Here is a 19,221-nt window from a genome sequence, read left to right as displayed (position 1 = left end):
AATTGCATTCAAAGGTAAATGAAGATTGGTTAAAAAACAACCTGTAAGGAATAAAAACGACAACACCGATGTAATAAAAAAGATTTAAATCAGTGAGAGATATATTGATTTTCCAATTTGTTCTTGTTGTGTTGACTTCTTTCTCATCAGATGTGCGCGGAACAGATTGCAAAGCCCCCATGAGGCCAATCTAAACCAAATTTAGCCGTATAAATGAATGCAACTCCACTTGGTTGAACACCTGCTGATCGGTTTAGGTGCCAATGCAGGTGGAAGCTGTGTCATCCAAGTTTAGGGAGGGGGAGAAATGCTTGAGGCAATTTCAACAAGTTCTCCTGCGCCTCCCTTCCGAATTTGATCCTGCGGTCAGTGGGACCTGATTTTTTTATTTTTTTGTTTGGGACTGATGGCTGTGACGCCTCTCTGATGACATCACCCAGTCAGTCCCACATACACACGCACTCCGCTGTGCGCTCTGTACTAGTTGCGGGAGAGGAGACGCGAAGAAGCACCTCATTACATCCTGAGCGCCAGCTGCTGCTGTGAGGGGAAATATTCACCTGTGACGAACTCACAAGGATTTTAAAAATTCATTTCAGCCCAGAGAAAAGGGAGTCTCTCCAGACGACTGCCATCTAATTAAAAGTTTTATTTTTTATTTGACCAAGACTTTACATCGACATTAAGTATTTTCTAAAGGTGTTGCGGTTGTTTTGAATTTATTCCGGAGAGACTGTGCGCTTCTACAGAGGATCGTAATGGCGAGGCATGACGCCCGAAATGTGCCCGCAAAAATGTTCGGGCTGCTCTTCTTTGCGGCGTCGATACTCCTCCGACACGGTAAGAAACTATGCATTTAAAAAAAAGAAGGGGGAAAAAAAGCTATTTACATCTGTCCTACATGCAAACCACCTGTCCGGGCGGTAACAGGACGAAATCAGGTGATTTCCAAGCTTTGTGATTATTATTCATTTGTCTTTTTCATTGCTTTTTATCCCCGGAAAGTTTCTTTTTAAAAATAAACTACAAACACACGTCATTTTCAATCGATAGCCACACTTCCTGATTGTTCCCGAGTTTTCGGTCAGTGGCCTGAGTTTCGGTGGTGACTCAACGCCATGTTTAGTTTCCTCTAAGGTGTGGCTTTTCTGTGAAACAGGTGTTCGGAGAGCGCGCTCCATCCCAGCTCGTAGCTTCCTCGTCTTTCCAGCTCCTCTCCGGTGTTGCTGCTCTCCCCCTTCTCGCAGCACATTATCATTTATTAGTTACAGTTCAGTAGAGTAAAAATGGACTGGAGACAAGCTCCAAATTGAACATGGAGGAAGTTACGGATGAAACTTGATGACAAATCGTTTCAATCCCAGGTGCTGGATTTTATACAGCAGGTCATCAGCAGTATCACTGAGATATGGGTGTGTGTGTGTGTGTGTGTGGGAAGACGTGAATGTAAATGAGTAACTATTACTTTAAAGTGGTGGGGCCACTCCTGTTATGTTAATAATTCAGGTGTTTTCCACTCTTGAGCTCAGGTAGCCCACAGCTACACTGGTAAACCCTTCTGTCAGAATTTAAGCAATATTTCTGAGTTAAAATGAAGTACATTTATTTAATCCTGTCCAAATTTTAAAACACACTTAACAAATTTGGTTAATTATAATTATTTCTGAACTACATGTACTGAAATTAAACTAGTTTCTTATAACTATTCTGTTGCATATTGACTTAAACCTTAAAATCAGGAGGAAAAATGTACAAAATATCCACCCAGTGAACAGTTCGCTTCCAGAATAATATAATGTATCAATACTTGATTAATCCTGAAGGGAAGCTTGATATTGTGGTAGCTCTCATTATCCAAGTTTCTTCAAAGAGACATTGCAGATGGTTGGAGCTTTAGGCAGGAAGGATGTCTTGTAGCGGTTTGATTTACTGCAAATCTGTTTGAAGATACTTTGTTGTTGTGTTGTGAGGACGATTCTCTGGATCATCAAATATTTTTTTCCAATGTTACAAAACATTCTTCTGTTTAGGTTATTAAATATTTATCAGTCTAGGATCATCTTGCTTAATATTCAAAACCTGCAGCTCAGATTTGTTGTTTGTGTGTACAAACAAGTTTGATTGCAGAGGATGCGCTCCAATATGGGAGCCTCTGCTAGGCCCTTTGTTTCAAGAAGTAATCAAGGTAAAAATAACATTTTGACTGAAATAAAATGTTTACATCTTCATCACTAACAAGATGAGATGTAAATCTTTTTCAGTCACTGCAAAGATGTAATAATCTTATGGGAACAATTGCCTTACCTTGCTAACATGTTTGATATTGGCATTAGTTCTGTTGCCATCTAATTAAAGCTGGTTTCAAACTCTTTACAACTTGGCTCTGGTCATCAGGGAAAATGTTAAATTTCCTCTTTGTTGAAATAAGTTTAAAGCTCTTTGGTAGCTTCTACCCAAAGTTAATAAGCTAGCTAGCTAGCAACCTTAGCACCACCAGTAAACCAGTTGAAACTGGAAGTTAGCCTACATTCTTGCCCAAACAGACACTGTAAGGAAAGTAGCTGTTAGCGGTGCTAAAAATTGCTACAAGCTACTACATGACTTAATCGCTCAGTCTGCATATTTGGTCATGTCGATTCCAGGCAGTAGGCAAAAAGAATATAAATGCTTAGTTGTAGCTGTTTAGAGCTACAGACAGACTTTGACATGATGATCCGAAGAGTTTGCCTGAACCTACATTACATAAAGCAGCTGTTGGAGTGACCATCTATAAGTGTTTTTGAGTTTGGAGGGGTTCATGCCAACACTCACATCTGCCTGTAAATACAATACAATTGTCACTTTCATGTCACTTTCCCTGATCTTGCAACAGGGAAAGTTTCAAGATCTTTCACTAGTCACTGTTCTGAGAAAAGTTGTTCAAGGAGTCTGAAAAGTCAATAAATATCACGAGAAAGGCTCTAAGTTGGCAGCAGTGAATCTTGAAACATCTTTTTCTCTTAGGGTTATTTTGGCACTTGGCAAAAATCCTTAGATGTGCTTTAACGCCACCAACTGGTTTGGAGTGTGGACTGATACAACACAAACTATATACTAAATGTATATAGTTATTCACAATACAATCTATATGAATACCATTGAGTATGTAAAATTTGAATTAAAAACTTTTAGGTTTTAATGTTTGAATTCAACAATTATTGAGCATTAAATTAACAGCGTAGTGTGAAATTTTTTATGTAAAAGCTTAATGGCTAATATTTACTACTCTAAGATTCTGTTGTATAGTGTACAGGTACTACAGTTCCCTTTACTAATAAAAAAGTAAGTCAGGATGGTTTTGTGGGGTGATATTCCTAGTATGTAGTTTCATTAGCATATTTGTGTGTGGCATTAAACCAGTTCATCCTTTTTTTTCTTTGCTTTGCTAGGCCATCTATTTGTTTTGTGATGTAATTGGGGCAAGAATGTAGGACTGGATCTCACATCCTGGCACAGCTACTGAGATTTTTCTGTTTCAGGGTAGACTGCCGTGTGGTTGATTATGGGTGTTGTTTTTTTAATCAGGATTCATGAGCAACATGACTTTTTTTATTTTTATTTATTTAGGTATTTGTGCGGTGGACCTGCTTGGTCCAATTTCATTTAACAACTCATGAAGTGCTCTTAGAGGAAGGGAGAAAAATGGGGAAATACGACACAAAAGGTTTTACATATTTATGAGCACGGAAGAATGCTGGGCTCTGCTGGGACTGCTTTTAGTTTCTTCTTTTCTCCACCGAAAACATTTCACTGTTTCTGTGTGAACCTCTTACCTCCTTTTATATTTTATAGTGAAGTTATGCAACTTAAATTGCAACAACTGTGGAAATAAAACAAAAAAACTTTCCGTTAGCCTGTGTTGCATTTTTTTCTTTCCCTTTTCTGCCCAGGCTTTTACAGTAACCACTTACTTCCACCTTAAATCTTCAAGCGAGAGAAGTTATTTAATCAAGTTTGTGGTTTAATATGGCTCAGATTCTAATGAAAAATTCAATATGGAGTTTATAGGTTTTTAATTAAGGCTGGCTTCTGTAATATTTCTGTTTATATGAATGTGGAATGTATACTTTAATCAAATCAGGCAGGTGGGCTTCCAGTTTAAGCTCTGAAATTACTGTGCAATGCCCACTGCCTCCCCCTTACTCCCAAACATTTGGAGGAATCATAGATGTGGGTCAGAAAAGCTTGCCCCATTACCATGGCGATGTTTTTATTGGAAGAAGGGTGGGCTTGTGGGTGACGCCATGGTAGCATTGTCTTTATGGCTGAGTAAGCTGAATGTGTGCAGGGGGGGATGGCTGGATGGTCTGTCGAGCTGCCTGAGAAACCGACGGGTACGCTGGGGGTGGAAGGTTTTTTATTTTTTTATTTTTTATTCATGATGAATTTTTTTTTTTTTACATTGTGTACCTGCTGCAGAGGGCCCTCATATGCAGGCTGGCTCCTAATGACTCCTCATCAGTTTTGAGGAAACAGGTGGGTTTTCTGCCCCCCTGTTGCGCTGCTTTGCGTTCCAGAGGCCGAGTTTGTGGATTGGCTGGAAAACTCAACAGGCAGAAACTGATTAAGACAGGAGACCCCCACCCGCCTTTTGAAACCACCCTCTCTCTCCCGCCAAACCTGCTCACCCCTTCTGTCCCCCCTCCGCTGCTGTCGAGCACATAGGGGCCTTGTTCTTGTCTTCTCTCCCGCCTCTTTATCTTCGGTCCTTTCCTGTCCAGTGCTTTTGTCTGAGAGACGGTAGTCATTGGGTCATTCAAATAGTCCACCCGGCCCCTCCCTGGTCATCTCTCTGGACTCAAGGCTGGCCTGTTTATGACAAGAACAACACACACACTGCAGACAGGCAGGAAAAATAAACCACATGTGACCTCACCCTGGTCTTGGATTTATTGTCCTTTCTCAAATGTCTAGTTTTTCTTCTATTGAAAAATCAAACCCACTGATATTGTATTTACAAATGATCTGGATTTCCAAGCATTTCAAGATATTTCAGCATAACGTGCCCTCCCACGCGCACACACTCTATTTCTTTTGGCACTCATTTGCGTGCAATAGCTCAAACTATTAGATCTAACTACTTCCCTCTACATGATGAGAACAGTGCAGTCCTGCCAAGACTAGGACCATTCATCATCACAGCAGAGAAGGTACTGTAGTGTACAACTGTACTCTGTCCATTAAGCGGAATCTAATTGATGGATCATGAAAGGAGCTTATTTTTCTTTTGCCTGCATTAAAAAAAGTCCTTAGTGTCTCATTAGTCCCTGAGGGGTCTTGGTTTGGTTTTTAGCGTTAATGGCTGTCACTTTTCAGTCCTATCATTATGGAAATGAGCCGTCCAATCCCTCTCTGCGCAGGGTCTGTAAATGTCAGAAGGATTCTGAAAAGGTCGGGAGTGTGTGTCCAAACGTGTGTTATAAGAGAGGCTCGTTCTGGGCGCAACACCGCCACTACACACGCGTGCAGGTATTAAAGGAGTTTTACTGTTAAAATGACACTTCAGTGACCTTCTGCTTCATCTTATGACCACGATTAAGAGTCTGTTGATTCAGAGATGAAAGATGTGGGAGTTTATGGTTTAATGGAGATATGAGTGAGCTTTTGTCAGCGTCAATCTGTGTGAAAACTCATTGGAAGACTCTGGGGGAAAAAAAACAATCTAATATTTACTTAACTGAACCTTAAACAACTCCCAGTGATTATGGAATAGCTGAACTTTGAGGAAATATTGAGCAGACAGTGTTTTGGATGGTCTCCACATATTTAATTCAAAAAATTAAATCCACCTACTGTCACTATTTTACACACAAATGGCTCCTTTGCAAATTAGGCATTGCTGAGGGGTTGAAAACATTTTGTAAACAGACCTTATAAATGCTAAAAGCCTTTTTATATGTTTAAATTATTGTTGATACTCAGCAAGTTGCAGAACTACAGAGATATAGATATTTCCATAAATTAATTGTGGTTACTCTGCTCTGTAAACAGTGCCAGTGGGTTGAAACAAAAACAATCCATCAAGTTTATTGTTGACTTGGCAGATATTATTAGAGACTGGGTGGATGGATCTGAGAAGAGGGAGCGTCGATGAGCACGAGTCACTGCATCTTTTTGCATTTCGGGCCGCGTACTCGAGCACAAATGCAATTCATGCACACACAGTTGCACATGCAGCTGGTGGTGAGCAAGGGCAGTAACCTGAGGCCATGCTGCAAGTCGACTGGCATTCCAGTAATGCAGAGGTGGTGTCGCATCACAGGATAATGGTGAATGTGCGCTTCTTTTTAGAGAGTACATCATTAGATCTGCTCATTCAACTGATTCTTAAAGTAGGTCTTTCTAACTTCCCTCCCCCCTTATTAAAGTGGCTTTCCTGCTACAGTGGAGCTCAAGCTGGAGACTGTGGAATGGATCTGTTTCTTTATCAGCGCCCCCCTGCTGCCTCCCTTTTCCCCCCTGCCTGTAGTTACATGCTGGGCGGATGGTGACCTGTGTTGAGGTCACACTTAGAGCCCCCCTCTGGGATGTTTGTGTTCGACTCCCAGGGTTCCCTGACCGCTGGAGCCGGTCCCATCTGATTAAAAAAAAGAAAAATGAACAGATATTCTCCTCCTGGAATGACTGCCAAACATTATTAATATGGATGGGACGGCTGAGGGCTTTCCAAAAAATGCAACTGCGCTCGGGTCGATGCGTCTCTTGGCAGAGGTTTGGGGTTAAACGGCGATCGCCACCAAATCTGTGCGCTCGCACACTGATGGAGGCTGACTGCAAAAGACCGTTCTGTAATGTACTCTAACCACCCACATGTTTGCAGATAATGGACAGTTTTAAGACTGCAATATTTGCTAGTGCAGCATGCCAGAGCTTATCTTTGTGGCGCTATTATGCATGTGGCCGCTTTTTATTTTATTCAGTACTGAGACATTTCCAGACCATTAGTCAAGAAACCTTCTGCCAAGTCTGCATTTTCCCTATCTGCATGTGTCTAACTAGCTAACCCTAAATGGAATTTGGTCAGACGCGGGTCGAAGCCATTCCAGCTCAGCCAACGTGGGGAATGAACGCTAATTTTCAATTGAAGATCCATTGAAAGACGGCCAAACTCTTTAAAATAAAATCCTTTAATTAACTAGACTTGGAGAAATTGGTGTCTCCGTGACCTTCGCTGCAGTGAAATCACTGAGGGGAATCGGCGGTGGGTGGGTGGGTGGGTGTCTTGGGATGGGGTGGGGTTGAGGATGTCGACATTTACAAGTTCCTCACTGCGGAAAGGCAAGAGGAGGTTTTCAGAGAACTGCGAGGAGGGAGTGAACCGAGCAGGCCAGGAATTATCTGCTCATTTGTAATTTGGTCGCACATCCCCGCTCCTCGTTTTCTCTCGCTCTTAAAGCTTTAGACACATATTTAATTGCCAAAGAGCCTTTCATGGAGACGGTAAAGGACTGCTTGTTGTAACCTTTCTTTTCTTATGATTGTAACCTGGCATTTAGCCTCTTTCTGTCATCTTTCTTCTTCTAGTTTCTGTCTTTGTCACATTCTTTTATTTCTGAAATCCTCCCTTCAGAGCACTCAGCAGATCTGGATTCAGCTATAAGCGCCGAGGCCCTTGGCTGTGTCCTCGCCGACTTGTCCCTGCACGCACATGCACACAGCTGCTCATTAGCAGTCACCTTAATGTATCTAAATGTAGTTTGCGAGGTGGAAGGTGGTTTGCCTTATCGATCCGGAATTGAATGGGGGATGATGCAGCGCCCTTATGTGATATTGAAAACATTTAGGGCTCATGACGGCAGCATGAAACATCTCTATTTGCCTCCTCCTCTGTTAATCCCTCCCTGTGTCCTCTCTGCCCCCACGGTTTGTGAAAACGTCCAGCCGTTTTTGCCATCACCTCCAGCTCCTGTGGCTCTTTTCACACGTTTTTGCTCCTTTGCGTTACCTGTCGACACACCTTTGCATGGCACCATAGATGCAAGCAAACACAGCTTCGCCGCATCTCCTTCACACCTGACTTTGACAAGGTCATGTCCAATTCACACTTATCTGGGGTATTGGACAGGTTGGCTACAGGAGGAAATTGAATTTGGTGAGACAGGTCTTGTCAGGGCTCAAGGAGCTGGAAACTGAGCCCTGTGCCCCCTTTAAAAAAAAATAAAAAATACTCCATGTTTCCTACACAGTCTTAAAAAAACATGGAAGTAAGCAATCTGCTTTCTGCATTCTCCAAGTCTAGACAAATGTAGGGAAAATTTAAGATTAGAATCCCCCCCCCCCCCCGCCCCCCAAACTTAAAAATTTGCATATCTTTAAAACAATTTTCAAAAAAAAGATTATAAATAAGAAGCCTAAATCTGGTACCTGCATTGATTTAATTTGTGATGATCTCTGAATGGGTTGAAAATGTACTCATTGTTTTGAGGAACTACAGTTTTTTCTTTTTATGCAACAGGTGGCTTACCGTGTAAAAATGAGTCATTGATGCTTTACAGCGAGTTGCGTTGCTCAGAATTGCTTTTCCATCATCACCATTCATGACTAGGCATGAGCTGGTGTAAAATTCTCATTATGACTTAAAAAAAAACACAGGTTATGAAAACACTTACTCCTGCTGCTCGTTAAATCATAGAAAATTGATTTATAGAACAATTATGTCTTCTATAAGAAGTATTTATGATGTCGATTGTATTAGTTTGAGTAAACATCGTAATAGATTACAGCCAGGATTATGCGGTTGAAATGAATTAACCCATTATCTAGAGAATTTCAACTAAATGTTGTTACAATAATATTAATCTGCGGTGTTATCTTTACAATGAATTGGCTCAAAATCTTATGTACCACTAAAAAAATAAGCTGGATGGATAAACTGTAAGTTTAACTAACAAGCTCAAGATGTTGCTTTACTCTCATATCTACATAAAATTGTCATTATTCCAAGTTAGTAAAAATTACTTTTTTCCATAAATAAAGTGTGAGACCTTATGTTGAGATAATAAAACGTTCCTTACATGAAAAGGAATATGAGATATTATATTGAAATACTATGATGAAACAACATTAAATATCTTAAAATCTTGAAATGATGAAACTGATTTCACTATAAAACGAAGCTCAAGATTATCTCAAGATGAGATATTCAAATGCAGCAAACACGCTCAGTGTATCATTATCTCAGGATAATTATGTAATGAAACCATTTAAAGAAAAAAACAAGCCTTAAATATCTTAACTGTAAAAAATCTGATGGGTTGACGTGACAATGTGATGACAGTTTGTTAAATTATGAAATTATCGTTGCAGAAACGGTAACCTGAAACTTTGTGTTGACGTAATGAAACGGACTCTGCTGTGAAAGAAGCTGTTTATCTCAATGTAATGAACAAACAGACATTGTGACCTTGACAAAATGAAACTAAAACATCCAGCTGATTTCAGTACAAAATCAGTTTGAAATCTTAGCATTAGCTGATAATATTCATGCATGTATGCTCTGTATATATTTTATAAAAATATCCATGTGTGATGTTTCCATTTTTTTATTTGGTGACTGAAACACATCGTCATTTAGCTGAGGTTAAGCTTCTTTCTACAGTTTTTCAGGTTTTAATGTTTGGATACTAAGCCCAAAACAATGTTAAAATATGAACTCAAGTTACCTTAAAGATTTGCATTAACATGTCAAAGTGAAAATGTTGCTTGAAGCTGGAAAATGTGTACGTTTCCTTGACCTTGTTCACACCGGCAGGTTTCGGTGAGGTTTGTTTTTCTTGTTATCCCAGGACTTGATTTGACCAAACGGCTAAAATTACACTCTAGTAATGTATAAGCCGCAGATATCCGAGATAAGAAACCTGACTACACAATTGCACAACAGGGTTTATTTATCACAAAGGCATGTAGGGAGTGTTCTTGGGTTTCACAAGACGAGCAGTGTTGCTATGATTCCACAGTTTAGCCTCAGCTCCTATGGTCTCTGTGTAACTTGTTGGTTTGAAAATCTGCTGTGAAGCTGATAAACAAGTCGCAGAGTCATCATTAGTCCCTGGAGCCTTTACTGGCAGCAGCGTTTAAAACCCCAACAGCCCATTAAGGTCAAACGCAGGCAGCAGGTTTTATTCGGTTATCAGCCCTGTGTTTTGTCAACATTTTGTGTCCGGGTTTGTTTGGGGAGGGGAAGGTTCCCCTCCGTTGAAGTGATTTGTCTCATTTGCTCGACTGATTGCCTGCTCACTAATGGGCCACTTGTTCCCTTCTGCCACTCTCCCCTCGGTCACATTTGTGTCTTAGCTTCCAGTGCTTCATCTTAATTTATTCCTTCCTTACTTCTGCTTTTCTTTTTTTCCTCTGTTTACGTGCTCTCGCAATGCTCCAACTTCCTCTTCTTTCTAATTTGGTTCGCATAATTGATCCATCTGCTCAGTAAACTGCTGTATCTTATTTTTTTGTTCTGCTTCTTCTCTTTGCTTTTCGGTCATCAATTCCTCGTTCTGCCTCTGTAATTGGTATGTCTGTAACTCTCCGTCCCTCCATCTCCTTCCCCTCTGAAGCTTTCCTCTTCTCCCTGTCCCACTATCCAATTCCCCAGTTGTCTCTTCCACCTATATCAGTCCCAGAGTTTCTCTTTAAGCCCATTCAAACTGCCTTTGCTACTTTCAGGCTCCTACTCTCATTTTCTCTTTGTCTTTCTGTTGTTAATGCCTCCTCAACAGCCTCCAGCCTCCCTACAGACGTGTGTTGCAGGCATCTGTACCTTCCTAACGAGATTTTCTGTTTCTTTTTTCCTCTACTCATCAATCAGTGTTGTATGCTTGTCCTTTTTCTATTTCTTTCCTAATGGACAAAAACACCTCCTCCTGCTCTGACTTGGTGGGCTTTTTCTTTTTTTTTTTTTTTTTAAAGGTTAACTTGTTTTGACAGCGTTGGACTCCTTCACTCTGTCTCGCTTGCTCCCTTTGTCGTATGGTTCAGCCTGCTGATCGACATCCACCACTTCAACCCCCTCCTGCACACTAGTGTAACTGGAACATGCACTTCACATGTTTGCATGCAACACTTAAGGATGTCGGATCGATTTAATGGCTGAAACATTTCAGAAATGAAAACTCAAGTGACGGAATAAAGTCAAGTGATGGAGTGTGGAGAGAAAGTGGAGTAAGAGAAGAGGAAAATGGAAGCAGAGCAGGATTTATTTAGTTTCAGTAAACCTAACCTGTCGCGCAGTGTTGGGATCAGGCTGACGATGTCCACTCCCCTGCTGCTGGACGTATTCACACACTGCTCTTCCGCTGCAGGCAGTGGCTGAACCGGTAGCTTGACTCATCTAACAAGAATCTAACTCTGAAGGTGAAACGGGAATTGCATGTGAAAGTTAATTCCTGCTGTGAACAGCAATGCTGACGAGGACTGGAACAGAAAAAAGCTTTGTGAAGCTTTTGTGGCGAGACATAATAAAAAGTGAAAGGAATAATAAATCTACATTCATCTGTATGACTATATTTTCCACATTCATTGGTACTCCTGGTAAAAAATGTCTTAAAAGCCTTTGAATAAAGCCAATTTTTATTACTGTGGTATAATCTCAGTGTGAAATGTTTGCTGCTGTTGCCTACTAGCAAGCTTAGATTATTTTCTTTTGTCTTTTTAACTTTATTGTCCTCACTGGCTGCCGGTGAGATAAACTTGGATCCATGTCCATCATTACTCTTGAGTAGATAAGACGAGAATAGTTGAATTCTTGCAGCCTCAAACTGCTTAATTTATGGGCTTTGATTTCTTATTTTAACCATTTTGAAGAGTTACTGATGGGGATGTCAGTCTGTCAAGTCATACTGCACGACAACAGGACGTCATGCAAATAGCTAGCCTCTTGTAGTCATTTCCTGACTTATGATTGGCCCACATCTTCTTGGCCCGCATGTTCTTTTGTCTTTCCTGTTTTGAAACTGTGGTAAAGAGAAACTTCATTAGGTCATATTTTTACCCAAGGAAAACAAGAAGTTGTGGTAATATTTCCTAATCAACTTGATAATAAAATATGACGTTAATTCCTTGACATGATACATTTATTTCTAAACTAGTTTTTTCCCCTCCTCTCAACTGGTGAAGTAAAGCGATTGGATTTGTCAAACACGTTTCTGTTTTAAGATTTTGCTACTAAACAAAGACTATCCTTCTGTCCTTCACGTTTGGACCGTATTTATCAGCACGGCTCTAAATGTTGCTGATTCAAATGAATAAACAAGTCATTTCCTCATCTTGTAGCATTAGTTTTGAAGATGCTAGTTGTTTTTAATGCGGGCTTCCCCTATTGGTGACTCATAATGCTGCGTTTACAGCTTTGATATCACCCTGACTGATTGCTTTGCCTAAACAAACCAAATATGGTCATTCAGGATTAAACAACCCTAGAAGAAATGCTTTCAGTTTTATGTGTTGACATGACTAAGTACTCTAATTTACCACAATACAAGAACAAATAAAATGTACATTATCAACATTTACTATTTTCATTTATGCATTTCTTCTTGCAAAGAAATATAATTGGTAATGTTTGAACAACTTTTGAGATAACACCAGATTGGAGTTATTGTGTCCCCAGCAGTGCACATCAAGTGTTTGCACTTATTTATATCTTTTAAACATTGTGAATATTAGTAGAAATCTGTTGCAATAAAAATAACAATACAAACAACAAGACTGCCAATACAAAAGCGTATATTACTAAAACTAATGCTAATGCTACGGTCCAGGCTAACACTGACAACACTAAGCTGTTTATAAAATCCCTACTTTTTGTAATTTTTTTACTTTTGAGGCATGTTAGCATTGTAATTAATTATTTGTGAATTACTTTGATAAGTAATATTAATACAGAGACCAACATCAGTTATAATTGCATTTGTAAGGCCGAGACTATAACTAGGCTAAAAACACAGCTAATGCTAACTCTAATGCTAAAGACGGCTTTTATACAATCAGATTCTTTTTGAATATTGAGTAAAAAATGTGCCGGTGCTATTAGTAACACTAAGTCCAACATTAGTAATGGTTGGGTTATTGAGGGCAATTCTAAAACTGACATTATAGATAACATGGTATAGTTTAGTAATCAGAATATGCAACACATCCTTAAACAGTCATTGTCAGGGTGAACAACTGCAGTGATATTTTTGTAACTTATGTTGTGATTAAGAAAAAAAATTAAGATGTGAACGTTTAGGCTAAAACTAATACTATAACGGATAGTACAGATATAATAGGCCTAAACATATAAAATATTATGTTTGGTCAATTTATAGGGAAAATGCAATGTACTATTTAACAGTACATTGCTCTGGGTCAGAGGTCTCAAGACCAGAATCAATACATTTAAACAGTAAGTCGATCATAGAAGGGAGTAAAGTACTTTCACAACTTCACAGTATTTTTTCCTTTTTGCCTGCTGCTGGACATGATGCAACACTCGTAAGGCAAAACAGAGGCACCGTTGTCCTTGGTCAAGCTTTGGGGCAATCCTCCTTCCTCGTCTCTGCAAATTGTTTTTGCTTTCTATACTCTCTAATCAAGGTGAATCGAGTACAGCCCCTGAAAAAGACATCTATTGTCCTCTGTTCCCTTCCTCTCCCTGTGCTCCGCACCACACCTGTAACAACACACTGATCTGTCTTTGAGAAGTAACCCTGAGGGAAAAGTGGCTGAGTAACAAGAGATGATTGGAGACTGAGGCTGATGGAGCTTTTGTGCTTTCTTTACCCCACCATAGTGCATTTTTTGGTGCTGAAAATTTGATATTTACTGTCTGCCAAACATGCATAAATATTTATTCTGTGCCATGGAGTTCCTTAAAACTTTTTCTACCTACAAAGTAAAGAGTAGAGGAAAAGAAGTATCTTTTGGGTTGACACAAAGCTAGTGTATGTGTCTGCTAATACCCTCGGGTTGCTGAGCTATCTCCTCAATGTTCCTGCTTTGTAAAAGAAACACTTTACCCGCTGTCCTTTACCCTTCTTCCCATTTTATTTTCTTTTCTTGCAAAAACCCTGTGGCTGATTCGTGCTCTAGTGATTCATGAATTTTTCTCCAGCGTTACACAGTCATGCAGGGTGCAATGCATGAGTGTGGAGTTTCAGAAGAAGTCTGATTGCTGGAAGGGAGGTGAGGGAAGCGGGGAGGGAATGTGCTGCGATGCCAGCCGTGATTAGAGCAGTGGCACTCGCCGCCTAAATACACATTTAAATAGATACAGCCTGAGGACAGTAAAGAGGGGTGGGGAGAGGAGAGAGGTGAGGAAAGGATGTGACTTCTATGCTCATGTAAACTAACACAATTGTTCTGGTTTTAAATAGAAGTCCCTCAGGCTCCATCTACCAACTTCTAACTTTTCTAGATGATTTTCTGCTTCATCCTTCCAACGTCTTCCACTTTGCTTTTGACACTGAAATCCTTTATCTGGCATAGATTATTAATGTCTCCGTAGACATTTTTCCCATTATCCTCCCCAAAACCTCCTTGTTGTCTGTCCGCTCTTTTGGCTGCCGTCCCTGTGCCAGTCTGTTTCCCTCTCTTCCAATTTGTCTTCCCTCCCCTCATTCCTTTGAGATGACTCTTCCTCCTTTTCCCGCTCTTCATCACCTCACCCCATTGTGTCTTTGCTTCCTGCCTCTCTCTTACACCTCCTCCTTTTTCACACTGCATGCATCAGTTTGTCTTTGTCTCCTTGAAACTGACTTGTCCTGGGTACCTCATGTCTCTGGACATTGAGGTTAGCTCAGATTTTAAAAAATCATTTTATTTCTGCACTGTCTTTCCTGTTACAGTCAACATGGGAATGTCTGACTTTTTATAAATAAGCTACTCCAACCAACAATTGTCTTATTTTATTTTTAGAACAAAAGATTCATCAATCATCTGTATGTAGTTTAGTCAGCGTGTCCATTCATCAGTCACGCTGACTTTACTCTGTAAATAATTCATCGGTCTGAATACCATTCATCTATTTGTTCCTCCATTCAGTTTTCCAAGTCATCTGTCAATCCATCACTCAACTTAACCATTTATTTGGATATTGATCAGTCTGCAACCCATTCAAATGACCGTTTCAGGCCAATAAGACAAAACCTTCTGTGGATGTACCTAAAATTGTTTCCGTGTGGATGGGAGAACTTGGGAAATTATAGTATTTTGACTTCACACCCTGGACGTATTGTCCTCTCCCAAATGGACTTTGGGTCATCATGTGGGTCTGTTGCATGTGGGAAAACTTCCAGAGGGAGTTGGACAAGAGTACGTCTGCGCAAACCGATTAACTCAACTAACTCCTTTCACTGTGGAGGAGCAGTAGTCCAACTCTGTCCATCTCTTTAAATCGCAGGCTGAGTCCAGGCGCAATAGGAAGGAAGCTCATTTCAGCCACCTTGCACAGGTTTTGTTTGTTTGAGATGTGTTGAATAGATTTGGACTTGTAAATTAAGAACATCGGTTATGGTCCAGCTCTTTCTCCATTATGATGGTCTGGAACAGACAACATAACTGTAGATGAGACTCCGATCAATCAATCTTCCAACGCTCTTGAACAATACTCTAAATACTTGAACTCCTCTGCCTCAGATGGAGACCGATGCTCAATCCAAACCACTGAAGGCCATGAAGACCTTTGTCTCTACAGCTACACCTTGAGAATTTATCCACTTTAAATGCCCTACCTTCAGTTTCACTCTGCTCTTTGCACCATTTGTCCCTTTTGATCTTGTTTATTTACCCAGTGAGAGATGGAGGTATGGGCCTGTCAGGATGGATTGATAGATGACGGGAGGCCACGGGTGAGATGCTCCGAGCATTTGATTGACGCTCTTGTCACTCAGGATAATACTTTCAGAATTGGCTGCTTCGTTACTGTGAAAAGGTTCCTCTGTGGAAGCCTTGCCAGCTTTATGAAGATGCCTTGCAGGGCTTTTCAGATCTAACAGGGTTTTTTTTTTCATTTCCAGCCTGAAAGCTCTTCCATCTGCTAAGAGTAAAGCTTTCTTCAGACATGTATTGGCATTTTCAAATATCCCCATCGACAGAGGCACTCTGCTGCGCTTACACGCCTGCCCTTTAAAAAGCTTGTCCCTTGAAGATGGCATAATTATGCAGTGTCAAGGTGCGACAAGCTGAGCGGAGTTGCATTAGCAGAATTAATATGCACAGCGAAGGAGGGAGTCTGTCCATGATCTTCTAATGCTTATAGTCTCTCAGGCCCCTCCACGCATCTTCAGAAGCCATCATACTTTGGAGCTGGTTATCTCAGCAGCCATCAAAGCTAATGCACGCTGGCCTTTGTGCCCAGCAGTTGATTTTTAGGAGTTGTGTAATTTTGCCATCCTATTCATTTGCCAAGTGAAATCTTGTAAGAATGATTATCAGTGACACTGGGGTTAATTGACCTTAAATATGATGCAGTATTGGCTATGATATCGTAGTTAAAACACTGCATGTAGGATTCAATGATTTAAAAAAAAATGCAATATAGAACCTCATTTAGTTCTTACCAGATTCTAGAAAATGGGTACCAATTTCCCAGTTATCAGATTCATTGTCTATTAAGATCGGTTATCATCTGTAAAGCTGCTAATAGGGTGTTTTTTTTTTCCTTCTTTGAGACAGTTGACATGCTAAGAGTGCTTCAGGAAAAATAACTTATTTCTATTTTTGATCTTGTTTCTGCTCCAACCACTGATGAAGTAACGTTCCGGTTGACAGATTGGAGCCAGAGTCCTGCAGTGCAGCTGCCTTCTGTGTCTTATTTCTTATCAAATGCAGGTCAGCACAGTGAGTCTTGTAGCTTGAGATATCACACATCATACAGCTTATCATCACACAGCCACGCACTCGCTGAAACTGTAAGCTAGTGCAGAATTAGATTTTACTTGTAAAATGTTCAAATGCTTAGACAGCCTTGGAAAAATTAGATTTGATTTAAATTGAAAGACAATGAGTCAACATTGGGCTTTGGGCTTTTGTTTAAAATATGATAGTTGAATAATGTGCAAAGTCGAGATTCTACTTGCTTTATGACTTCCGTCAAATTGCTGTCATGAGGAATTTTAATTGGATATTTAAAAATGTTGATGGAAAAACTCAACTGAAGGTCTCAAAATTATAGTTTTAGTCATCCAGACACAAATCTGGATTTTTGAAGCAAAGTTCTCAAAAATGTTTATACCTGCAGAAAATAACTAAAATGGGATCTTCATCTGGTTAAGATTGAGAATAGTTGATGAGGGTGAATCTTTAATGCATTTCAAACGGTTATGTTTACATTGGGGAGGCGGTGTATCACTAATCATGCAATGGTAACGTATTCCTGGTCATTTGATATTAAACTAAAGTGGTATAAATTAAAAACAGAAGTTTATTTTAAAGTGAGCAGTATTTTCTCTTTCTTTTTTTTTTTAAATGCCAAATTTTCTATTGAGCGGTTTCTCTGCTTGGGAAGGTGCTATGCTTTCCAGAGTAAGTAATCAACTTCTCTGTAAATAACAGCCCAAGGCAAATGTGATGACAGATTGAATTAGAGCTGCTTAAGGTTCATATCTAAATTTTTCCCTCTTGGACTTGTTGTTGCCTTCAGATCAAGCAATCTGGATTCATACTAAATATAGACACCAATTGTTTGATTCTATGATAAATTGTAGCTGCCTATAAACTTTTAGCAGAAAAGTGTGTGGGCGTTTTGGAAAGCCAAGGCATATTTTTATCTTGAGACGAATTGTAGCAAATTGTAGCCGTCACACATTGTGCCAAACAAAATGGGTCTGAATTAAGGCCAAAGGTTTGAAACCTAACCTCTTCTTTGAAGTCAACATCTTAAGAAGGATGTCGGGACATCCTGGCAGGCTTACAGGCTTCTTGGAAACAATTGGTGAGGAAACAAATGAGCTCTTAAAGCCAGAATCAACAAAAGCTTGTTTAGAGAAAAAACAAAGTTATGGACATCACATGCTTACGGTTGTTTTAGTAATTTTGATCTTTAAATGAAGCCAGCTCATAGTTTACAGAAAGATTTTTATTTTACTTTAGGTATGACCAGGAAAACATGCTTCCTCCACTTTGTATAGAATTTCCTTTCTACCAGTTTGTTTTTGTCAGTCTTACCTTTGATTGCGCCAAATGTTGCACGACTGCCTAACACTATAAAGCAGGTTAGACAAATCCAGGTTTTTCTCTGACAGATTTCACTTAATATTTAAATATACTCTGAAGTATTGATATTTAGAGAGTTTTTAACTTTGTGGTTCATGTGGAGTTGGAATAAGATTGATCGCAACCAAGATGCAGCAAGAAAGATCGATTCAAAAATGAGAGGCTGCTGAATGCACAAATTAGCAGCATTTTAACTTGCATTAAAGCACTGCTGAATGCATTCAGCAATGCTTAATGCAGTCAGGTATTTTAGAGCCTGAAACCAACTTATGCTTGATTTACCTGACAAGATTTAAAAAATGACGGTTGATTTTCAAAACATGAGACTCCACAAGACAAGCAATTATAGATGCATACCAAGTTTTTTTTAAAGATTTTATTGGCTCTAGTGGCCTTTATTTGATAGTTAATTGACAGGAAAACAGGTAATGAGAGAAGGGGAAGACATGCGGCAAAGGTTGCCAGGCCACGAATCGAACCTGCGACAGCCATGTCGAGGACTAAGGCCTCCATGTGTGGGTTGTGCTTAACCCCGGCGCCACCACAGCACACCCGATGTATACCAAGTTTGGTCAAAAATTGGCAGGATTTTGTCATGTGAGATTTAAGCGTTGTAAATGTACCAAATTTTGTAAGTAGCACCTGTTAGACATCATGGGAAGTTTAAAACGTATCCCCTTCAGAAATCCTAATAGCTTTGAATACTCAGATACTGAAATATAATATATTTTAATGTTCTTTAACAGCATCCACACTGAAGGGTACATTGTTTTTCATAATTCTAAAAAGTTTTGATTTTGAAGTTACTGATCACCTGTCAGTGCTGATCAAGCTAAATGTAGGGAAATTAAGGTCTTTAGGCAACTTCTCATTTTATAATAACCAGTCTGTTTTTAGTTAAAAATCACGGTCAAAGATTTATTTATTTTTTTTGAGAAAAAGGCGTTTATTCACTGCTGCCCTTTTCATTTTGTCCATTTTCTCAAGGTATTG

The 19,221-nt window shown here is 39.7% G+C and overlaps 1 protein-coding gene across 2 annotated transcripts in view; it reads left to right on the top strand.

The window, feature by feature from the left end:
* Positions 1-454: 454 nt before the first annotated feature.
* The window catches only part of si:ch73-22o12.1 (nectin-2), a 117,820-nt gene continuing 99,053 nt past the window's right edge, over positions 455-19,221 (top strand). Inside the window, exon 1 of one of the 2 annotated variants that reach the window (XM_032554752.1) lies at positions 455-840. In XM_032554752.1, coding sequence (XP_032410643.1) covers positions 759-840 — 82 coding nt within the window. In that variant the 5' untranslated portion in view covers positions 455-758. The remainder of the gene's footprint in view (positions 841-19,221) is intronic. The other variant, XM_032554760.1, reaches the window with a different exon arrangement.

Source organism: Xiphophorus hellerii, chromosome 3 (genome assembly GCF_003331165.1).
Source record: "Xiphophorus hellerii strain 12219 chromosome 3, Xiphophorus_hellerii-4.1, whole genome shotgun sequence".
Classification (NCBI taxonomy): domain Eukaryota; kingdom Metazoa; phylum Chordata; class Actinopteri; order Cyprinodontiformes; family Poeciliidae; genus Xiphophorus; species Xiphophorus hellerii.
This window is presented reverse-complemented; position numbering and strand designations above follow the sequence as displayed.